General features: G+C 49.3%; 1 protein-coding gene across 3 annotated transcripts in view; it reads left to right on the plus strand.

Moving 5' to 3' along the window:
* The first annotated feature begins 3,017 nt into the window (after nt 1-3,017).
* The window catches only part of ube2o (ubiquitin conjugating enzyme E2 O), a 202,426-nt gene continuing 180,409 nt past the window's right edge, over nt 3,018-25,034 (plus strand). For all 3 annotated transcript variants that reach the window (XM_072483904.1, XM_072483905.1, XM_072483906.1), the window contains exon 1: nt 3,018-3,664. In XM_072483904.1, the coding sequence (XP_072340005.1) occupies nt 3,020-3,664 (645 nt within the window). In that variant the 5' untranslated portion in view covers nt 3,018-3,019. The remainder of the gene's footprint in view (nt 3,665-25,034) is intronic.

Genomic DNA, 25,034 nt, shown 5'->3' on the forward strand with positions numbered 1-25,034 from the left:
TCTACATATGTCTGACCTGATTATCTCCTAAGAATTCTAAACTTCTGTTTGTAGGTTTTTGGCACCAGTTCATATGCACTTAAAATGGCTTTTCCCACCTCATCATAATCCCTAGATACCTCCTTTGATAATGATGCAAACACTTCACGAGCTCTACTAACTTCATTTGAACCAACAATACCAACATGGATTTTTGACAATTCAATTGTTTAGCTACTTTCTCAAATGAGTTTAAAAAAACTTCCACATCTTTCTTATCAAATCTTGGCAGTGCTTGAATATATTTAACCATATCCTCACACGAGGTGTTACTTCTTCCTCCAGACTTACCTCAACATTTGCATTAACTGCAACTTTTTAAAGTTTATAATCTCTTTGCAGTTCCATTTTACGAAGTTCAAATTCTCTGTATTTTTATTTTGCTTCCACCATTGCCACTCTCTCTCTTTCCTCTGCTTCTGCCATTGCCACTTTCTCTCTATTTTTTTCTTCTAATTCCAAATCATGCTGTTTTTTTAAAATCATGTTGCAACTGTTTTGTTTGTAATTGAATTTTAGCTAATTCCGATGATTCAGACTGTGTCGCTGGTAAAGTTACATGCTGACCTATTGGGGCTTCTGTCCAGTATCCTAGCAAACATTGGGGTGTATTAGGTTGCAGAGAGCAGAGCCGATTTTGATCACAGTTGCAATCCTGTAAGAATTGATTCCATGAGGATGCAGGACAATTCCTTCACTGTCACCGGAACTCCCTCCCTAATAGCACAGTGGGTGTACCTACACCTCATGACAGCAGCGCCGGAGAAGGCAGCCCAGCAGCACCGTGTGAAGGGCAGTCAGGGTGAGGGGGTGATGCTGCACCCGGTTGACCAGCACCGTGTGAAGGGCAGTCAGGGTGAGGGGGTGATGCTGCTCCCGGTTGAGCAGCACCGTGTGAAGGGCAGTCAGGGTGAGGGGGTGATGCTGCACCTGGTTGAGCAGCACCGTGTGAAGGGCAGTCAGGGTGAGGGGGTGATGCTGCACCCGGCCGAGCAGCACCGTGTGAAGGGCAGTCAGGGTGAGGGGGTGATGCTGCACCCGGCCGAGCAGCACCGTGTGAAGGGCAGTCAGGGTGAGGGGGTGATGCTGCTCCCGGTTGACCAGCACCGTGTGAAGGGCAGTCAGGGTGAGGGGGTGATGCTGCTCCCGGTTGACCAGCACCGTGTGAAGGGCAGTCAGGGTGAGGGGGTGATGCTGCTCCCGGTTGACCAGCACCGTGTGAAGGGCAGTCAGGGTGAGGGGGTGATGCTGCTCCCGGCCGAGCAGCACCGTGTGAAGGGCAGTCAGGGTGAGGGGGTGATGCTGCTCCCGGTTGACCAGCACCGTGTGAAGGGCAGTCAGGGTGAGGGGGTGATGCTGCTCCCGGCCGAGCAGCACCGTGTGAAGGGCAGTCAGGGTGAGGGGGTGATGCTGCACCCGGCCGAGCAGCACCGTGTGAAGGGCAGTCAGGGTGAGGGGGTGATGCTGCTCCCGGCCGAGCAGCACCGTGTGAAGGGCAGTCAGGGTGAGGGGGTGATGCTGCACCCGGTTGACCAGCACCGTGTGAAGGGCAGTCAGGGTGAGGGGGTGATGCTGCACCCGGCCGAGCAGCACCGTGTGAAGGGCAGTCAGGGTGAGGGGGTGATGCTGCACCCGGCCGAGCAGCACCGTGTGAAGGGCAGTCAGGGTGAGGGGGTGATGCTGCACCCGGCCGAGCAGCACCGTGTGAAGGGCAGTCAGGGTGAGGGGGTGATGCTGCACCCGGCCGAGCAGCACCGTGTGAAGGGCAGTCAGGGTGAGGGGGTGATGCTGCTCCCGGCCGAGCAGCACCGTGTGAAGGGCAGTCAGGGTGAGGGGGTGATGCTGCACCCGGTTGACCAGCACCGTGTGAAGGGCAGTCAGGGTGAGGGGGTGATGCTGCTCCCGGCCGAGCAGCACCGTGTGAAGGGCAGTCAGGGTGAGGGGGTGATGCTGCACCCGGTTGACCAGCACCGTGTGAAGGGCAGTCAGGGTGAGGGGGTGATGCTGCACCCGGCCGAGCAGCACCGTGTGAAGGGCAGTCAGGGTGAGGGGGTGATGCTGCTCCCGGCCGAGCAGCACCGTGTGAAGGGCAGTCAGGGTGAGGGGGTGATGCTGCACCCGGCCGAGCAGCACCGTGTGAAGGGCAGTCAGAGTGAGGGGGTGATGCTGCACCCGGCCGAGCAGCACCGTGTGAAGGGCAGTCAGGGTGAGGGGGTGATGCTGCTCCCGGTTGACCAGCACCGTGTGAAGGGCAGTCAGGGTGAGGGGGTGATGCTGCACCCGGCCGAGCAGCACCGTGTGAAGGGCAGTCAGGGTGAGGGGGTGATGCTGCACCCGGCCGAGCAGCACCGTGTGAAGGGCAGTCAGGGTGAGGGGGTGATGCTGCTCCCGGTTGACCAGCACCGTGTGAAGGGCAGTCAGGGTGAGGGGGTGATGCTGCACCCGGCCGAGCAGCACCGTGTGAAGGGCAGTCAGGGTGAGGGGGTGATGCTGCACCCGGCCGAGCAGCACCGTGTGAAGGGCAGTCAGGGTGAGGGGGTGATGCTGCACCCGGCCGAGCAGCACCGTGTGAAGGGCAGTCAGGGTGAGGGGGTGATGCTGCTCCCGGTTGACCAGCACCGTGTGAAGGGCAGTCAGGGTGAGGGGGTGATGCTGCACCCGGCCGAGCAGCGGGTCAACACAGAGAAGAAAGAACCGCGGCTGTGGGCGGAGCCGGGTGGGTGGGGCGGGGCGAGGTGGGCGGGGCTCGCTTCAATGGTCGGGGGTTATCTAGGGGGCGGGGCTTCGAGTGGGGCTGTCACTGCATGGGCGGGGCTAACTCGGCAAGCCCCGCCCCTGGGATTGTCCTGTCTGAGGGAAGCAGCCAATCGGAAAGCGAGTTCTCGGCGTTGATCAGGTAATTGGCTGCCGCGCTGTGACGTCAGGGTGCGTCTGCGTAAAGACGTCACCGGTTTGCCGGCGGCTTCTCGAAGCGGCGGCGATGGAGGCAGACACGGAATCGGACAGCGGCGGCGGCCCGGCCACCCACAGCCCGGGGCCGGGCCCGCCGGACACCCACAGCCCGGGGCCGGGCCCGCCGGACACCCACAGCCCGGGGCCGGGCCCGCCGGACACCCACAGCCCGGGGCCGGGCCCGCCGGACACCCACAGCCCGGGGCCGGGCCCGCCGGACACCCACAGCCCGGGGCCGGGCCCGCCGGACACCCACAGCCCGGGGCCGGGCCCGCCGGACACCCACAGCCCGGGGCCCGGCCCGCCGGACACCCACAGCCCGGGGCCCGGCCCGCCGGACACCCACAGCCCGGGGCCGGGCCCGCCGGACACCCACAGCCCGGGGCCGGGCCCGCCGGACACCCACAGCCCGGGGCCCGGCCTCCCGCCCTCCCCTGCTGCGTCCCCGGCTCCGGGCAGCCAGCGCCTCCTCTTTGTGGATGACCTGGTGTCCGGCACCTACAAGGGGGCCCTGCGGCACGGCATCGTGGGCCTGATTCACGGCGAGGTGAGCAGCGGCGAGAGCTCGGACACTGATGAGGAGGGGACCGGCCGCGAGCGGCCCCTCAAGAAAGGCTACGTCCGGGTGCAGTGGTACCCGGAGGGCGGCAAACAGGACGTGAAGGAAACTAAGGTGAGGCCGGCGGTGGGTTGTTCCTGGGGGGTGGAGATCTGGATGGTGATGGTACCCGGGGCGGTGGGTTGCTCCTGGGGTGTGGAGATCTGGATGGTGATGGTACCCGGGGCGGTGGGTTGCTCCTGGGGGGTGGGGATCTGGATGGTGATGGTACCCGGGGCGGTGGGTTGCTCCTGGGGTGTGGAGATCTGGATGGTGATGGTACCCGGGGCGGTGGGTTGCTCCTGGGGGGTGGGGATCTGGATGGTGATGGTACCCGGGGCGGTGGGTTGCTCCTGGGGTGTGGAGATCTGGATGGTGATGGTACCCGGGGCGGTGGGTTGCTCCTGGGGGGTGGAGATCTGGATGGTGATGGTACCCGGGGCGGTGGGTTGCTCCTGGGGTGTGGAGATCTGGATGGTGATGGTACCCGGGGCGGTGGGTTGCTCCTGGGGGGTGGAGATCTGGATGGTGATGGTACCCGGGGCGGTGGGTTGTTCCTGAGGGGTGGGGATCTGGATGGTGATGGTACCCGGGGCGGTGGGTTGCTCCTGGGGGGTGGAGATCTGGATGGTGATGGTACCCGGGGCGGTGGGTTGCTCCTGGGGGGTGGGGATCTGGATGGTGATGGTACCCGGGGCGGTGGGTTGCTCCTGGGGGGTGGGGATCTGGATGGTGATGGTACCTGGGGCGGTGGGTTGTTCCTGGGGTGTGGGGATCTGGATGGTGATGGTACCCGGGGAGGTGAGAGTGGTGGTGGTTACGGTTCCTGATGTCAGTTGGTGCTGACGGTGCCCTTGGGGAATGGGGTCTGTTGCAACTGATCTTTTCGTAGCAACTAATTCAACAAGAATTTCTGATGTTCCCTAATTTTATCTCACAATCACACTGGATATTTATCCACATTTGTGCATGATTAGCTGCTGTGTAATTTAATTGCTTGCCCTTTTTTTCCCTTTCTTGAACACACTCTGCTGTCCTTTGGCACATCACATGTCCACTCTTTCGGCAAAGGGATGGATACAATCTGAATCTTTTCACTTTCTTGACCATTTATGAATGCTCATCTCCAGCCTCTAAAACAAATGCAACATATAAGCTGGCATGGGTTAGTGGGTGGCCAGAAAAGTGGGATAGATTCAGAATACAGCAAAGATGAACTAAATAAATAATCAAGAAGGATAAAATAAACTGAGGGCAAGCAAGTGGGGTGCATTAAAAGGAAGAGAGAAGAAAAAGAAAGCATTGGCCCCTTGGTGAATGAAACTGGGGAAGTAATTATGGGGATCAAAGAAATGGTAGAGGAGTTAATCGATGTTTTGCATCAGTCTTTACTGTAGTGGATACTGCAAGCACCCCAAAAATAATACAAGTATTTCCGGGAGAGGAATTAAATATAGTCACCATCACCCCATTAGTTTTAGGCAAGTCCCATTGGAACTCATGGTTTGCATCTCAGGACCTTGGAGGAGGTAGTGACAGAGATTGTGGATGCATTGGTAGTCATTTTCCAAAGGTCCTTGGATTCTGGTGCTGTGCCTATAGATTGGAATACTGCCAATGTGGTACCCTTGTTCAAACCGGGAAGGATGAAGCAGGAATCTACAGATCAGTTAGTCCAACTTCAGTTATTGGGAAAATATTGGAATTAATTATTAAGGAGAGAATAGCAGTGCATTTGGGAAGTTATAATCTGATCAAGCAGAGTCAGCATGGTTTCACGATAGGATGGCAGAGAAAATCATGTGTCCAAATTTGCCGGTGATACAAAGTTAGGTGGCATTGTAGCCAGCCTTTGCAAGGAGATATTGACAGACTAGGTGAATGGGCAAAATTATGGCCGATGAAATTCGATGTAAGCAAGTGTGAGGTTATCCATTTCGGATCAAAATAGGATAGAGCAGAGCACTTTCTAAATGGAAAGAGATTGAAATGGTTGAATGGAAAGTGGACTTGGGGTTCAGGTGCATGGGTCCTTAAAATGCCAGGAACACGTGCAGAAAATAATCAAAGGCTAATGGAATGCTACCCTTTATATCCAGAGGATTGGAATATAAAGTTATGCTGCATCTATACAAAACCCTGGTTAGGCCCCACCTGGAGTCACTGTGAGCGGTTCTGGGCACCACACTTTAGGAAGGGTATTTTGGCCTTGGAGGGAGTACAACGTCGGTTTACAAAAGTAATACCTGGATTATGAGGAGAGATTGCTCAAATTAGATTTCTTATGCTAGAATTTCAAAGGCTAAGGGGTGATCTGATCGAAGTATTTAAGATATTAACAGGGAAAGACAGGATTGATAGAGATAAACTATTTCTATTGGTTAGAGATTCTAAAACTAGGGGGCATAATCTAAAAATTAGGGCTAGACCGTTCAGGAGAGATGTTAGGAAGAACTCAGTGATAAAGCTTTGGAACACTCACAAGCAGCAGTTGAAGTTGATCAGTTAATTTAAAATCTGAGATAGCTAGAATTTTGTTAAGCAAAGATATTAAGGGATGTGGGCCAAAGGCAGGTACATGGAGTTAGGTCACAGAGCAGTCTTAGTCTCATTGAATGGCGGGACAGGCTCGAGGGGCTGAATGGCCTATTATGTGTCTTATAGTCACAGAATTAGGGGATGTTCATTTAAGACTGATTTGAGGAAGAATTTCTTCGCAGTGATGAATCTTTGGAATTCTTTACCGCAGGAAGCTGTGGTGGCCGAGTTGAGCATTTTCAAGGCTGAGATCGATAGGATATTAATGAGGAGGGGTAGTGAATGTTACGGAGAGAAGGCAGGACGGTGGCCTCCTCCTGTTCCTATTTCTTATGGTCTTACTGGTCATCTCTGGCTTTCTCTTGCTGTCAATGACATTGATTTATTGTCACGTGTACTGAGGTACAGTGAAAAGTATTATTCTGCATACAGTCCAGGCAGATCGTTGCGTACATGAAAACGCCCAACATACATTAAATATGTGAGACATAATGAAAATCCATAAACACAGACTGCGGGTATACCGTATATAGTGCTACAGCTGCAGAAAAGATGCGTAGAAAGATCAGTTCAGTCCATAAGATCATTTCGGACCCTAAGAGGGCCATTCAGAAGCCTGGTAACAGCGGGGAAGAAGCTGTATAATGTCCTTATGCCCTTATTTACTTGTGTGCTCGTAAAACCCGTTCTTTTTATTTTCTGGTCAGCTGTCGTGCTCTGCTATAGTTTTACTAATCTGTGTTCCCAGCATTTACCCCGTTTATAATGCTCTGCTTGTGTTCTTACCTGGCGCTCGTAGGTTAGTACACTCAATGTAGCCGTTTGCTGCTGTTGATGAAATCATTATAGTAGAAATAAAGAAATTAAATTAAAATTTCAGCAGGAGAGAGTCCTGATTATATTTCATTGTAATGTAGCACCCCAGTGTAAAAGCTTTGAACATTTACACTGCTCTGAATAAAGACAGAGCTGCAGCAGACGCTTGTTGTAAATGTATCTGATATTCCCTCTGGAATAATGCAAATGGTTCTCGGAGTGATGTAATGGAAAATGCTCAATCCATTTTATTGTGAAAGCACCTTGATTTTAAGTTATTTCTTATGAAATGAATATATCCCTTCCCTAACCTGGACGTCTTTTAAGACCCTCTTAAAATCCGTCTTTTCAACCAAGCTTTTGGCTGCCCTTCCTAATGCCTCCTCCCTTGGTTTGCTGTCAGCATTGTCTGTTTCTATTAAAGCACTATATAATGTTGATCTGGTTAATGTTCAAATTCCCCATGTTCCCACACACTCTCTCACATCTAAACTGCAAATTATGAAATCTTATCCTATCTATAGAACAGAGGTAGCAGCATATAATGCAGTCTGTTCTTGTGTTCTCAGTATATATGCAGTCTTTTCTTGTAATCTCAGTTCAGTGCCACTTGCTGGAGATCACAGGCTTGAGCAGCCTTGCACCATTTTAGAAAATCCTTAGTTTTGAAATAATGGCATTCAGCGGAAGCAACATTTTGGAAAAACAGCTTGAACCTCCACCCATCTGATACTCTAATGCAGTCTGTTAATATAGTATTGTCATGAACCTTCGGTGACGTGCTGTGCAGACATCAGGTGGCTTGAGAGGCCGAAGAGATGGCAGGAGCGGAGGAAAGGGACACGGACTACAGGTGGGCGAATTGTGGATCCATGAGGTGAAGGGGCCCTGGCCACCCCGGAGAGAGGGAGACCGACGACCCGAGCCTCAGCCCTGCCCGTCCCCCCAAAACCTAGAGATGGATGGAAGGCATTCCTTTATGAAGGAAGTGGCCGCGATGAGAGAGGCGATAAAGCTAGAGATCCAGGTGGCGGTCACGGTGGCAGTTCCAGAGGCGTTGATTGCCATGCAAATGGCGATCGATGGACTGGGGAAGAAGGTGCAGGGGAAAACTATCCAGGAGCTTGAGAAGGCGTTGACCGATCAGTGACAGGTTTGCCGCCCTGGAAGTCGAAATCAAAAGGTTGTTGGCAACCCTGGGGAGCTTGAAGGGGAAAGTTGAAGACCAGGAGAATAGGACCTGACACCAGAACATTCAGATTGTGGGTCTGCCAGAGGGGATTAAGGGCAGGGACCCGACCAGCTTTGTGGCCCAAATGCTGGGAAAACTAGTCGGGAGGGACAGCTTCCCCAACACCCTCGCCCGGAGATCAACAGAGCGCATGGGATGCTCCAGCCAAAGCCCAAGGCGGGGTGACAACCAAGGGCGATTATTGCAAAATTGTATCGGTATCAGGATCATGAGAGGATCCTGAAGTGGGCACGACAGACAAAGGCGAGTAGATGGGAAGAACACCGAATCCGGGTCCAACAACTGGTACAGGGAGCGGGAAAGCAAAGGGGGAGATAGGGGTGGGGGGATAGTAGGGGGGATGGGGGAGGAGATGGAACACAAGGGGAAAGCAAGGAGAAGAAAGGGTTGGGTCTCTGATTGGTTTCAGCAGGTAAGGTTGAGGGAACAAGATGGCACCGCAAGCAAAGGGAAACCGAGAGTGCAGGGGCGCACCCACGCGCCGTACACGCAGTTGGCGGCCATATTGGGTGTCCCATGTATAAAGGGAAGCCCCGGAGTACAGGGACCCGACGTCATGGTGATAACGGTGACCGCGGCCAATTTGGACGTCTCCCTAACAAAGGGAAACTCTGGAGTGCAGGGGCATGTCCACCAGGTAAGTATGGTTGATCCCGCAGGAAGGGGGGCAGAAACTCCAACCAGGATTATCACCTGGAATGTCAGGGGACTTAACGGCCTAGTGAAAAGATCCAAGAGGACGGTGTTTACGATAACCAGGACGGTTGTGGACCCAGGGGGATGGTACGTCGGGGTCAGCGGTGTCCTTGATGAGGCACCGGTAGTTCCGATAAACGTGTGCGCGCCCAACTGGGGTGACACTGATTTCATAAAGACCATGATGGAAATCCTCAACATTAACACACACCGACTGTTCATGGGGGGGCAACTTCAACTGTGTACAGGCACTGACGGACTGATCAAGCCCCAAAACGGGGGAAAAAGGCAGGCATGGCTACGGAACCTTCATGGAGCAGAGGAGGGCAGTGGACCCATGGCGGTTCCTCCACCCTGGTGAGAAGGAATTCTTGTTCTTTTTGCCGATGCACAAGGTATACGCCCGTATTGACTTCTTTGCAGTGTGGAAATCAATGCTTCTAGAAATAGTCAGAGCGGAATAGTCCGCCATAGTCATCTCCGACCATAGTCATCTCCGACCACACTCCACTGGAGGATGGACACTGACCTCTTGGCCGACAAGATCTTCTGTTAGAAAACGTTGCATGCCATAGGCGAGAACATCACTAACAACCAGAACAGGGAAGTCTCACTTTTCACGTTCTGGGAGGCACTGAAGGCTCTGATTAGAGGAGAGATTATAGCCTACAGGGTTCGTAGAGATGGGGAAGAGAGGGCGGCTAGGCAACCACTGATCGACTTCATCCTGACTTGTGCCTTGTGGATGGTAGATGGGCTTTGCCACAGAATTCCCAGCCTGTGGCCTTTTTTTGTTGCCACTATTTATATTGCTGGTTAAGTTTCTGGTTAATGATAGCACTTAGGATGTTGATTATGGGGGAATCCAGCAATGGTAATGCTGCTGAAAGATGGTTAGATTCTCTTGTTGGAAATTGTCATTACTTTGAGTGAATCTTACTTGCCACTTATCTGCCAAGTCTGAATGTGGCCCATGTCTTGCTGCATGGGGATGGCAGCCTACTTTAATTTCTGAGGAGTTGTGAATGGTATTGAACACTAATCATCGCGCATCCCCACAGCTGACCTTATGTTGAAGGGAAGGTCATTTGTAAAGCAGCTGAAGATGGTTGGGTCTAGGTAAACTCCTGCGGAGATGTCCTGGGGCTGAGATGAATGACCTCCAACAACCACAGCCATCTTCCAATGTGTGTTAGCTATGACCCCAACTAGTAGAGTTTGCCCACTGACTTAGATTTTGCTCCGGTTTCTTGATGCTGCACTCGGCCAAATGAGGTCTCGTTGTTGAGAACAATCACTCTCGCCTCACCTCTTGATTTCAGCGCTTTTGTCCACATCGGCTGTAATGACTTCGGAGCCAAGTGGCCTTGGTGGAACTCACGCTGAGCATCGATGAACAAGTTGCTGAGTAAGTGCCAATGAGACCGTCCATCACTTGCTGATGGTCGAGAGTAGTCTAAGGTGGTGATTGGATTTGTCCTACGTTTAAAGTACCGAACATACCTTGGGTACTGGAACAGCTTGGCTAATGGTGCCACTGGCTCTGGAGATGAAGGTTCCGGTAGTACAGCTGGAATGTTGTTAGGGTCCATAGCCTTTGCTGGACCGAAATAAGCCATTTCGTGATATCTCACCGGGTGAGTCAAATTTCTGAAGACTGCCATCCATGTGCCAAGATAGATCATCCACTTGGCACTTCTGACTGAAGATACTTGCAAATGCTTCAGCCTTGTCTTTTGCATTGATATAAAAGTAACCACTGTGCAGTATTGCTGAAAGTGTACACTGTAGAGAGCTGGATCATTTTGGACAGGTTAAGTGATCATTACTGCAGTAATAGTGAGCAGCTTTTGGTAATATTTTTGATGCCCAGTTTGAGAGCCACCAGCAGTGCCTCTGTGACCAACCCAATTAGCCCTGTTAGCTGTTTTTGGACTGTTTCCTCAAATGATATATTCTATTTTAAAAAATTTTTTACATAGAGGGTAGTGGGTGCCTGGAACTCGTTGCCGGAGGAGGTGCTGGAAGCAGGGACGTTTAAGGGGCATTTAGACAAATACATGACTAGGATGGGAATAGAGGGATACGGACCCCAGAAGTGTAGAAGATTTTAGTTTAGACGGGCAGCATGGTCGGCACGGGCTTGGAGGGCCATCGGCCTGTTCCTGTGCTGTACTATTCTTTGTTCTATTGTAAAAGTTTGAATGTGCAGTACTGGGGCATAATTTGTGGACGTTTCTTTGCAATGATATCTTTGTTCTAGAGAATGAGAAATACACAATACTAATTGTGTGTATGTGCAGGTCATGTTTTGTTGTGTTGGGTTGGGTTTGCATTCATTCATTTGCTACTTTGTTTTTCACAATCGCAGCCTCTTTAGTTTAAGCAGTGAAACGACTGTGATTTTCGGTGATGTGCTGGTTTTGCTGTGCTGACCCAGCTCTGCTGCATTGAGGAGAGCTGCTGAACAGATGTGCAATAATGTGCAATGCAGGCTGGAGGAGGAGCCTCTTGTTAAGACCAGGAGAGAGTGCAGGATCAATCTGTTGTTGGATGCTGCATTCACAGCACCACAGTACAGGAATCTGACTTTTGGGCCAATATGATTTACATTATTCAATTGAAATTTCTTCTGACCTTGTGCTATTGCAACAATAGGGGATGGTGGCGTAGTGGCATTGTCGCAGGACTAGTAATCCAGAGTCCAAGATTAATGATCTGAGGACCCAGGTTCCAATCCCACCATGGCAGGTGATGGAATTCAAACTCAATAAAATACCTGGAATGAAAAGTCTAATGATGACCATGTAACCATTGTCAATTGTTCTAAACATCCATCTGGTTCACTAATGCCCTTTAGGGAAGGAAATCTGCCGTCCTTACCTGGTCTGGCCTACATGTGACTCCAGACCCACAGCAATGTGGTTGACTCCTAAATGGCCTAGCAAGCCGCTCGGTTGTATTCAACCGCTACGAAAACACACAAAATAGCAATGAAACTGAATGGACCACCAGATACCGGAAATGACAATGGCAAACCCAGCCCTGCCGACCCTGCAATGTCCTCTTTAGTAACTTGTGCCAAAGTTGGGAGAGCTGTCTCACAGACTAGTCAAGAAACAGCTTGACATAGTGAAACTCACAGAATCATACCTTACAGACAATCTCCCAGACACCACTATCACCTTTCCTGGGTGTCTTGTCTCACCGGCAGGCGAGACCCAGCAGAGGTGGTGTCACAGTGGTATACAGTCGGCAGGGAGTTGCCCTGGGAGTCCTCAACATCGACTCTGGACCCCATGAAGTCTCATGGCTTCAGGTTAAATGTGGGTAAGGAAACCTCCTGCTGATTACCCCGTATCGGCCACCAACAGCTGATGAATCAGTTCTCCTCCATGTTGAACACCACTTGGAGGAAGCACTGAGGGTGGCGCGGGTGCAGAATGTACCCTGGTTGGGGGACACCACCACAGACTGAACTGGCCGGGTCCTAAAGGACATCGCTTCTAGACTGGGACTCAGCAGGTGATGAGAGAACCAACAAGAGGGAAAAACATACTCGACCTCATCCTCTCCAATCTGCCTGCCACAGATGCATCTGTCCATGACAGTATCGGTAAAAGTGACCACCGCACAGTCCTTGTGGAGAGAGAGTCCCGTCTTCACATTGAGGATACCCTCCATCGTGTTGTGTGGCACTACCACCATGCTAAACAGGATAAACTTCGAACAGATCTAGCAACTCCAGACTGGGCATCCACGCGGCGCTGTGGGCCATCAGCAGCAGCAGAATTGTATCAACCACAATCTGTAACCTCCTGGCCCGGCATATCCCCCACTCTCCCATTACCACCCAGCCAGGGGATCAACCCTGGTTCAATGAAGAATGCAGGAGAGCGTGGCAGGAGCAACATCAGGCAGACCGAAAAATGAAGTGTTAACCTGATGAAGCTACAACACGACTACCTATGTCCCAAACAGCATAAGCAGCAAGTAATAGACAGAGCTCAGCGATTCCACACCTATCACATCAGATCCTGCCACACCCAGCCGTGAATGGTGGTGGACAATTTAAAAACTTATTTGAGGAGGAGGCTCCACAAATATCTCCATTCTCAGTCATGGAAGAGCCCAGCATATGTGTGCAAAAGACAAGGCTGGGGCATTCGCAATAATCTTGAGCCAAAAGTGCCGAGTGGATGATCCATCTCGGTCTCCTCCGGAGGTCCCCAGCATCACAGATGTCAGTCTTCAGCCAATTTGATTCACTCCACATGATATCAAGAAATGGCTGAAGGCACTGGATACTGCAAAGGCTCTGGACCCTGACAATATCCCAGCAATAATACTGAAGACGTGCTCCAGAACTTGCCGCACTCCTAGCCAAGCTGTTCCAGTACAGCTACAACACTGGCATCTACCCGGAAATATGGAAAATTGCTCAGGTGTGTCCTGTACACAAGAAACAGGACAAATACAACCCAGCCAATTAACGCCCTATCAGTCTACTCAATCGTAAGCAAAGTGATGGAAGGAGCCATCAACAGTGCGGCACTTACTCAGCAATAACCTGCTCACGGATGCTCAGTTTGGGTTTCGTTAGGGTCACTCGGCTCCTGACCTCATTACAGCCTTGGTTCAAACATGGACAAAAGATCTGAATGCCAGAGGTGGGAGTGACTGCCCTAGACATCAAGGCAGCATTTGACTGAGCATGGCATCTGGAGTCAATGGGAATCAGGGGGGAAACTCCTGAGCTGATTGGGATCATAACTGAACAAAGGAAGATGGTTGTGGTGGTTGGAGGTCAATCATCTCATCTCCAGGACATCACTGCAGGAGTTCCTCAGGGTACTGACCAAGGCCCAACCATCTTCAGCTGCTTTATCAATGATCTCCCTTACATCATAAGGTCAGGAGTGGGGATGTTTGCGGATGACAGCACAATGTTCAGCACCATTCGCAACTCCTCAGATAATGAAGCAGCCCCTGTCCAAATGCAGCAAGATCTAGACACTATCCAGGCTTGGGCTGACAAGTGGCAAGTTACATTCACGCCACACAAGTGCCAGGCAATGCCCATCTCCAACAAGAGAGGATCTAACCACTGCCCCTTGACATTCAATGGCACCGTCGTTGCTGAATTCCCCACAATGAACATCCTGGGGGTTACCATTGACCAGAAACTGAACTGAACCCAGCCATATAATTACTGTGGCTACCAGGGCAGGTCAAAGGCTAGGAATCCTATGGTGACTAACTTGCCTCCTGACCACCCCCCCCCCCCCCCCCCCCCCCAAATGTCTGTCCACCATCTACAAGGCATAAGTCAAGATTGTAATGGAATACTCTCCACTTGCCTGGATGAGTGCAGCTCCTACAGCACTCTAGAAGCTCAACACCATCCAGGTCAAAGCAGCTCGCTTGACTGCTCCCCCTTCCACAAACATTCAAACCCTCCACCATCGACGAACAGTGACAGCCGTGTGTACCATCTACAAGATGCATTACAGTAACTCACCAAGGTTCCTTGGGCAGCACCTTCCAAACCCATGACCACTACCATCTAGAGGGACAAGAGCAGCAGATACCTGGGAACCCCACCACCTGGAGGTTCCCCTCTGAGTCACTCACCACCCTGACTTGGAAATATATTGCTGCTCCTTCACTGTCACGGCAGCAACATCCTGGAGCTCCCTCCCTAAAGGCACTGTGGGTGTACCTACTACAGCTGTTCAAGAAGGCAGCTCACCTTCTGAAGGCCAACTAGGGATGGGCAATCAATGCTGGTCTAACTAGCAATGCCCATATCCTGTAAATTAATTTTAAAAAAAAAAACACGTTTTGTGTAGCACGGTCCAAAGTGATCAAATGCCATGTGATCCTGATAAACTACACTTGTGATGACTTAAAGAATCCAGTGGACCATAAAACAAGCAGATCGGATGTGTTCATTCCCTGGACTGCTTGTTAAATTCTTTGAAGTAAAGATGGTGACTCTCATTTGAGACCGATGGTGCTAACCGTGTGTGGAATCCAGCTCCATTCCATGAAGTTCTTTATTAAACACCGAATATTACTGCAAAACTGGATTTGCCTGTAACCATTTTCAGCATTGTGGTCCATTCCGTTTCAAAATAGTAGATAGAATTCTATTACATTCAGGGTTTTCATCTTCTCTTTTTATCCATAGTTTATAGAAGCCTTGCTATAAAGATCCTGAATTAACCTTCGCTGCCCATATGTAGTTGTTCAGTGGAATAATACTGAGGTGCTTGTTGGTAAGTATTGGGGGTGGGGATGCGAATGGCAGCTAATGGGGGAGGGGGGGTGGCAGCTAATGGGAGCTGTTGGATGGTGGCTAATAGAGGAGGGGGCAGAATCATTGGGTAGTCTGCATCGGGCATTATTGCTGGGGGTGGGGAGGTGGACAGCTTTGGGTGGAGTGGGCTGTATTTTTATCATTGGAGGGTGTAGGGGGGATGTAGCTTTGCTGGGGTGGGTAGGGTTAGCCTTGGTGCTAGGGGCGGAGGTCCTGGGTCAGTCTTACTGCGGGGGTGGTGGAGGGGGGAGTGGAAGTAACCTTGAAGCTTGGCAATTGGGGTGGTAGCCTCGTGCCTGGGGTAGGAGGTCTGGCAAAGGGGCCCAAGGCTGGGCGCTGGGGCAAAGGGGCCCAAGGCTGGGCGCTGGGGCAAAGGGGCCCAAGGCTGGACGCTGGGGAATATTACAATCCAAGACCAGACCAGTGGCTAGGATACTGGACCAAAACCCAAATATTTTAGTTTATTTAAGACTGTGCGGAAACTAATTCACTACAGGAGTGGTTGCATGAAAAACTCGGCCGTTGGTATTTCTAAAAACATAACTTTGTTATGAATGCAATATTACATTTTTAACTCCACACCGAAAAAGAACAGCTTACAGTACCTTGCTTAGAGATTTGGGTTTGGTTGGAACTCCTTCAGACTCTGGCTGAATATCTTCAATAGGTTGTTTCTGTCTCTTCCTTACCTTCAGACAAAACGGCTCTGCTTTACAATATTATTACTTTTTTTTACTACTTGGAAGGAATTGTGGTCTCAGAATCACGCAGATCAAAACTCGGCTTTGCTGTCTTTCTCTCTCTCAAAACTTCTCTGTCTTTCTGAGCTCCATCCAGCAATGGTCTCATCTCGCCAAGCTGGAAAAAACATGTATCTGCAGGCGGCAAAAGCACATTAACTCCCCAGGGACCTCCCAAGTCAAACCATAGCACATTAGCCTAGACTGAAAAACACATTCCTTGTCAATTTCACCTATTTACAAGAAGCAAAACCTAATCAGGCTTTTAACACTTAACGTGTCCCAATATTTAGAAGCTAATATTACTAAAATCTTCCAATTGCCACAGGAAGGGGGGGGGGGGCACGATGCTCGGCGCTGGGGAAGGGGGGAGGGCAGGGCCCGGCACTGGGGGGGTTAGGGAGCAACCTTATTGATCGTTGCGGGGGGGGGGGGGGGGGGGAGGTGATGGTGGGGGGGTAAGCCTCGGTGCTGGATGGGGGGAGGTGGTGGTGGGGGGAGGCGGTGGGTGGTGGGGGGAGGGTGAGGTGGTGGGGGGGTAGGCCCCGGCGCTGGAGGGAGGTGGTGGGGGGGGTAAGCCTCGGTGCTGGGTAGAGGTAGGTGGTGGTGGGTGGTAAGCCTCGATGCTGGGTGGGGGTAGGTGGTGGTGGGGGGTAAGCCTCGGCACTGGTGGGGGTAGGCGGTGGTGGGGTGGAGGCGGTGGGTGGTGGGGGTAAGCCTCAGCGGCAAGCCACATGGTAGGTTGGAGGTGGGGGGGATTGCTTGAGCCTCGTCACTGAGTGCACGGGTAGCCTGGTGTCTGACGGAGGATATGGATAATCAGTTCACTCTGCAAGTGGGCAGAAAACGTCTCGATAGGTTTTAATTATGCTTCATTTACTTTGTGCAACCATTTATTTCTTATACTCCTCTGCCGTTTTAAATCGTTTAAAAAATATAAAATAACTTAAAATAATTCAGTGTTAGCTCTGGCTCAGTAGGTCGGACACCTTTGCATGAGGTGCACTGAGGGGGTGCCGCTCTCAGTCGTGCTGCCTTTGGATGAGGCATTAAATTGAGGCCCTGTCTGCTCTTTGTTGGGTGCCGAAGATCCCATGGCGCTATTTTGAAGAACAATATTTTTCAACTGATAACTTTAATACAAAATACAAAGTTTAGTTAAACACATTACTGTTTGTAGAAGATTGCTGTGCAGAAATTGTCTGCCACATTTCCTAGATTACAACAGTGACTGCATTTCTAAAGAACGTCATTGGTTTTAAAACATGTCGGGAAGGCTGAAGGTTAGAAATGCAAAGAATGAACAATTCGTCATTCTACATGGGGGCAGGATCTTCTATTTACATATCACCCTTGGTTCATCCTTCGTTCCCAATCCAATTATAAGATTTTTGAATATATTTGTATCCATATACATTGTTTGCTGGCTGGTAAAAGATTGTGATGGGACTGTGTGTGTGAAAGACTGATTACTGAAAGAGAGAATCAACTTGAGGAACAAAAACGTGATAGCACAGTGGTTAGCACTGTTCACAGCGTCAGGGTCCCAGGTTCGATTCCCACCTTGGGTCACTATCTGTGCGGAGTCTGCACGTTCTCCCCGTGTCTTCATAGGTTTCCTACCACAAGTCCTGAAAGACGTGCTGTTAGGTGAACTGGGCATTCTGAATTCTCCCCCCATGTACCCGCACAGGCGCCGGAATGTGGCGACTGGGGGATTTTCACAGTAACTTCATTGCAGTATTAATGTAAGCCTACTTGTGACAATAAAGATTATAAATTATTTTGAACCAATGTCCAAATGATTCTTAATTCCATCTTCCCCATTACTGCAAAGATGCATAAATGTTGCCTTATTTTTTTTTTACTACTATAAGACTATTTTTGGGCATTTGAATGGTGAATTGCTGCGTTGCACTTTATTGATCAGTTAAAGTTGGCTATATATGCATCTGTTGTGACTTAATGCCTCAGTTAATTGCTAACTGCTTATTAGCTGCAAACTAAGCAGATTTACTATACCGTGTTCAGTTGCTCCTTGTAGAGTTGCCTTATTTAGGGTACGATCTCCTGTTCTAACTATAATGGTTAAAGTATTTAGAGATGAAATATTGTATATGAAATAATGTTTACTGATGCAAATGTCTAAGCTGCTTTAATTCAGTAGTATACCACACTGATTCCACAAACAAGATGATAGGCTTTCTCTGAATGATCGTAATTATCGTAGAAGCATAGAGTGGTTACAGCACAGTAGAAGGCTCTTTGGCCCATCATGATGTGCCAGCTCACTGCAAGAGGAATTCACCTGGTGCCACTCTCCTACCATTTCCCGGTCATGTCATGTATGATCTGCCCACAGGCAGTTTTTGACAGTGGTGCTTTGCCATTCTCTGAAGGGGGAGGAGGCAAGCCCAAAGACTAGCTCAGCTGGACCAGGCATCAAACCCTCGCTGTTAGTCATTCTGACCACATGCTAGCCATCTGGTGAACTGAGCTAACTAGCCCACTTTTACCTGTAGCCCTGCAAATATTTCATTTGCATATAATGATCTGTTCCCCTTTTGAATGCCTTGAATCTGTCTCTACCTTTAAACTAAGCGTTTTCCTTACCAGTGCTTCTTTTGCCAATTGTCTTAAATTTGTGTGCTCTCATTCTTGAACCTTCCATGAATGGGAGCACATTCTCTCCACTCTGTCCATACCCTCATGATCAAGTCTCCTCTCAACCATGTCTTCTCTAGGGAATAAAAAAATATTTCTTCCAATCTAATTACAAAGTGAAGTGTCTCAAGAAATAGATAGGCCTGAGTGTGGGCCTCTGGTTGAAGGCTCAGTTTGATCAGAACTAAAGTGACTCTCCAGAAGGCCTGCTGTCTGCAAGTACTGTACTGAATGAATGACTCTGCAAAGAAGACTGTTTGAAGATATTAGAGGGAGTTCTGAAACCAAAGATGCAGACCTATCAGCAGAAGAACAGAGAAGATCTAATAAAAATACTGAAAAAATATGGACAGATTTGTTGGGGAACACCAGGGTGCACTATGTTAACTAGTCATGATGTAGACATAGGAAACTCTGAACCAATAAAGTCACATTCATCTCGACTAAAACCCGGAGACTGGTTCAGTCAGAGACTGAAATACAGTGCAAGTTGCGGAAACGAACAAAAACGCTGTGGTCCAAAGAACGGCAAGCAGTGTTTGGGAGATTGAAGGCTATGTTAGTGGCCAAACCAATTCTGGCTGCAGATGCCAGGACTGAAAAGTGGCTAATGTAACAGCGCTGTTTAAGAAGGGAGGGAGGCAGAAGACTAGAAACTGTAGGCTGGTTAGCCTGACTTCGGTCATTGGTAAGATTTTAGAGTCTGTTATTAAAGATGAGATCGCAAGTACTTGGAAGTGCATGGTAAAATAGGACTGAGTCAGCACGGCTTTGTCAAAGGGAGGTCATGTCTGACAAATTGGAGGGCTGTGACTAGTGGTTCCGCAGGGATCAGTGCTGGGACCGTTGCTGTCCGTAGTAGAAATAAATGATTTGGAGGAAAATGTAACTGGTCTGATTAGTAAGTTTACAGACGACACAAAGGTTGGTGGAATTGCGGATAGCGATGGGGACTGTTAGAGGATATAGCAGGATTTAAATCGTTTGGAGACTTGGGCGGAGAGATGGCAGATGGAGTTTAATCCGGACAAATGTGAGGTAATGCATTTTGGAAGGTCTAATGCAGGTAGGGAATATACAGTGAATGGTAGAACCCTCAAGAGTATTGATAGTCAGAGAGATCTAGGAGTACGGGTCCACAGGTCACTGAAAGGGGCAACACAGGTGGAGAAGGTAGTCAAGAAGGCATATGGCATGCTTGCCTTCATTGGCCGGGGCATTGAGTATAAGAATTGGCAAGTCATGTTGCAGCTGTACAGAACCTTAGTTAGGCCACACTTGGAGTACAGTGTTCAATTCTGGTCGCCACACTACCAGAAGGATGTGGAGGCTTTAGAGAGGGTGCAGAAGAGATTTACCAGGATGTTGCCTGGTATGGAGAGCATTAGCTCTGAGGAGCGGTTGAATAAACGCGGTTTGTTCTCACTGGAACGACGGAGGTTGAGGGGCGACCTGATAGAGGTCTACAAAATTATGAGGGGCATAGACAGAGTGGATAGCCAGAGGCTTTTCCCCAGGGTAGAGGGGTCAATTACTAGGGGGCATAGGTTTAAGGTGCGAGGGGCAAGGTTTAGAGTCTATGTACGAGGCAAGTTTTTTTTACACCGAGGGTAGTGGGTGCTGGAAATCGCTGCCGGAGGAAGTGGTGGAAGCAGGGACGATAGTGACATTTAAGGGACATCTTGACAAATACATTGATAGGATGGGAATAGAGGGATACGGACCCAGAAATTGAAGAAGATTTTAGTTTAGACGGGCAGCATGGTCGGCACGGGCTTGGAGGGCCAAAGGGCCTGTTCCTATGCTGTACTTTTCTTTGTTCTTTGTAAATCTGTTAGAGCTCTTTGAGAAGGTAACAAGGAAGTTAGACAAAGGAGACGTGATTTATTTAGATTTCCAGAAGGCCTTTGCCAAGGTGCCGCATAGGAGACGGTTAAATAAGTTAAGAGCCCATGGTGTTCAGGGTAAGATGCTGGCATGGATAGAGGATTGGCTGACTGACCGAAGGCAGAGATGGGGGATAAAGGGGTCATTTTCAGGATGGCAGCCGGTGACTAGTGGTGTGCCTCGGGTTGGTACTGGGGCCATAACTTTTCACAATATACATAATGATCTGGAAGAAGGAACTGAAGGCACTGTTGCTGGTTTGCAGATTATACAAAGATCTGTAGAGGGACAGGTACTATTGAGGAAGCAGGTGGGCTGCAGAAGGACTTGGACAGGCTTGGAGAGTGGGCAATGAAGTGGCAAATGAAATACAATGTGGAAAAGTGTGAGGTTATGCACTTTGGAAGGAGGAATTTAGGCATAGACTATTTTCTAAATCGGGAAATGCTTAGGAAATCAGAAGCATAAAGGGACTTGGGAGTCCTTGTTCACGATTCTCATAAGGTTAACGTGCAGGTTCAGTCGGCAGTTAGGAAGGCAAATGCAATGTTGGCATTCATGTCAAGAGGGCTAGAATACAAGAGCAGGGATGTACTTCTGAGGCTGTATAAGGCTCTGGTCAGACCCCATTTGGAGTATTGAGAGCAGTTTGGGGCCCGTATCTAAGGAAGGATGTGCTGGCCTTGGAAAGGGTCCAGAGGAGGTTCACAAGAATGATCCCTGGAATGAAGAACTTGTTGTATGAGGAACGGTTGAGGACTCTGGGCCTGTACTCGTTGGAGTTTAGAAGGATGAGGGGGGATCTTATTGAAACTTACAGGATACTGCGAGGCCCGGATAGAGTGGACGTGGGGAGGATGTTTCCACTTGTAGAAAAAACTAGACCCAGAGGCACCATCTCAGACTAAAGGGACAATCCTTTAAAACAGAGATGAGGAATTTCTTCAGCCAGAGGTTGGTGAATCTGTGGAACTCTTTGCCGCAGAAGGCTGTGGAGTGTCTTTAAGACAGAGATAGATAGGTTCGTGATCAATAAGGGGATCGGGGGTTATGGGGAGAAGGCAGGAGAATGGGGATGAGAAAAATATCAGCCATGATTGAATGGCGGAGCCGACTCGATGGGCTGAGTGGCCTAATTCTGCTCCTGTCTGATGGACCTGAGGGTGGGGTAGTGATAGTACAAGATGTGGGTAGTGATAGTACAAGATGTGGGTAGTGATAGTACAAGATGTGGGTAGTGATAGTACAAGATGTGGGTAGTGATAGTACAAGATGTGGGTAGTGATAGTACAAGATGTGGGTAGTGATAGTACAAGATGTGGGTAGTGATAGTACAAGATGTGGGTAGTGATAGTACAAGATGTGGGTAGTGATAGTACAAGATGTGGGTAGTGATAGTACAAGATGTGGGTAGTGATAGTACAAGATGTGGGTAGTGATAGTACAAGATGTGGGTAGTGATAGTACAAGATGTGGGTAGTGATAGTACAAGATGTGGGTAGTGATAGTACAAGATGTGGGTAGTGATAGTACAAGATGTGGGTAGTGATAGTACAAGATGTGGGTAGTGATAGTACAAGATGTGGGTAGTGATAGTACAAGATGTGGGTAGTGATAGTACAAGATGTGGGTAGTGATAGTACAAGATGTGGGTAGTGATAGTACAAGATGTGGGTAGTGATAGTACAAGATGTGGGTAGTGATAGTACAAGATGTGGGTAGTGATAGTACAAGATGTGGGTAGTGATAGTACAAGATGTGGGTAGTGATAGTACAAGATGTGGGTAGTGATAGTACAAGATGTGGGTAGTGATAGTACAAGATGTGGGTAGTGATAGTACAAGATGTGGGTAGTGATAGTACAAGATGTGGGTAGTGATAGTACAAGATGTGGGTAGTGATAGTACAAGATGTGGGTAGTGATAGTACAAGATGTGGGTAGTGATAGTACAAGATGTGGGTAGTGATAGTACAAGATGTGGGTAGTGATAGTACAAGATGTGGGTAGTGATAGTACAAGATGTGGGTAGTGATAGTACAAGATGTGGGTAGTGATAGTACAAGATGTGGGTAGTGATAGTACAAGATGTGGGTAGTGATAGTACAAGATGCGGATGCAGCAAAGGAAAGGCCAGTGGGATATTTTTTTTTTAAAAGTCCATGCCAATTCCATCATTGAAAAGGAATCCTTAACCTTGCTACTATTCCCTCAGCACTTTGAAATATATGTCCGGCATAACAGTAAAAAAACGTTTGTTTTTGTAATAAAGTTTTTTTTTCCAATTAAGGGACAATTTAGCATGACCAATCCGCATCTTTTTTGGGTTGTGGGGCTGAGCCCCACCCAGACACAGGGAGAATGTGCAAAACTCCACACGGACAGTGACCCAGTGCCGGGATAGAGCCCTGGTCCTCAGCGCCATGAGGCAGCAGTGCTGACCACTGCGCTAGTGTGCTGCCCCTAACAAAGTTTAGTTTATATGGGCCATAATCCACTTGCCTTTATAGAAGAGTTTAAAACCCGAGACGCAAGATTATTCCGTTGGAGTTTATTATTGATGTTAAAATTGTACACATCCCTGGTAAGGATAATATGATAGCGATGTTTTGTCAGGGTTTTAAGAACTGCTGAGTTTCATGTAGAGAATGGGAAGGGAACTTATCTAATGGAGATGGATGTATGTTTGTGATTTACGTCTTGCATACCTTAGAATCAAGCGTCCGTGCCCTGAAATTTCATCCCTTTTAGGGACATGCTACCAGAAGGATGTGGACTCTTTGGAGAGGGTACAGAAGAAGCTCCCTCTCATTTTCTCTTGTTATTCTCTAGCAAAGCTGCATAGCTGCTGTATTTTTGAAACTGCAAAGACCTGAATGATCTACAATGAAAATCATTACACATGGAAAGCAGAAATCTCGAACTGAAAGCCTAAATTCCCTATAGTGCAGAAGGAGGCCATTCAGCCCATTGTGTCTGCACTGGCCCTCCAAGAGAGCACCCCACCTGAGCCCAGTTCCCCGCCCTATCCTTGTAATCCCATAACCCCACCTAACCTTTTGTACACTAAGCGGCAATTGAGCATTGCCAATCTACCTAACCTGCACATTTTTGGGCTGTGGGAGGAATCCGGAGCACCCGGAGGAAACCCACGCAGACAATAGGGAAAATGGGCAAACTCCACACACAGCAACCAAAGATTGGAATTAATTCGGAGTCCCTGGCGCTGTGAGGCAGCAGTGCTAGGCACTGTGCTACTCTGCCGCCCTGTAGTGAAGGGTGGTGTGCGGGAAGGCCACCACCTGAAACAAAGACTCTTATCCTTTAACCTATTATTTTCGTGTGTGCGTGTGTGGTCTATCCACCTAATCGGCACATCTTCGGGTCTTGGGGGTGACGAGCTGTGCAAACTCTACACAGACCGTGGTCCAGGTCCGGGGTTTGACCCTGGGTCCTCCAGCGCCGCATCCCAGTTGCGTGGTGCATCTGCATGCTTACTTTCAGCGATCGGTGAATGAGGACACTGGTCTTGTTGCACGTTCCCCTTTCCTAGTTTTTCCATTCAGATAGTCTGCTCTTCCATTTTTGCTACCTAAGTGGATAACCTCACATTTATCCAAATTATACCGCATCTGCCATTCATTTTCCCACTCGCTCAACTTGCCCAGATCACACTGAAGGATCTCTGTATCCTCCTCACAGCTCACCCTCCCTCTTGCCCAGATCACACTGAAGGATCTCTGTATCCTCCTCACAGCTCACCCTCCCTCTTGCCCAGATCCCACTGAAGGATCTCTGTATCCTCCTCACAGCTCACCCTCCCTCTTGGCCAGGTCACACTGAGGATCTCTGTATCCTCCTCACAGCTCACCCTCCCTCTTGCCCAGATCACACTGAAGGATCTCTGCATCCTCCTCACAGCTCACCCTCTCTCTTGCCCAGATCACATTGAAGGATCTCTGTCCTCCTCACAGCTCATCCTCCCTCAGCTTGGTGCCATTTGCAAATCTGGAGATATTACATTTTGTTCCCTGTAAATCGTTAATATATATTGTGAATAGCTGCGGTCCTAGCACTGATCCTTGCAATACCACACTAGTCACTGCCTGCCATTTGGAAAAAGGCCCGTTTATTCCCACTCTCTCATTACATCCTCGAGTTCCAATAGAATTCTCAAGCATTATTTCCCTTTAATAAATCCATTTTGACTCTGCAATCCTGCTGCTGTTTTCTGAGTGCTCTGCCTTAAAATCATTGTACGAAGTCTTACAACACCAGGTTAAAGTCCAACAGGTTTGTTTCGATGTCACTAGCATTCGGAGCGCTGCTCCTTCCTCAGGTGAGGAAAATTCACCTGAGGAAGGAGCAGCGCTCCGAAAGCTAGTGACATCGAAACAAACCTGTTGGACTTTAACCTGGTGTTGTAAGACTTCGTACTGTGCTCACCCCAGTCCAACGCCGGCATCTCCACATCATTAAAATCATTGATGATGGAATCTAGAATTTTCCCCTCTACCAACGTCGGGCTTACT

Source organism: Scyliorhinus torazame, chromosome 18, assembly GCF_047496885.1.
Source record: "Scyliorhinus torazame isolate Kashiwa2021f chromosome 18, sScyTor2.1, whole genome shotgun sequence".
Taxonomy (NCBI): domain Eukaryota; kingdom Metazoa; phylum Chordata; class Chondrichthyes; order Carcharhiniformes; family Scyliorhinidae; genus Scyliorhinus; species Scyliorhinus torazame.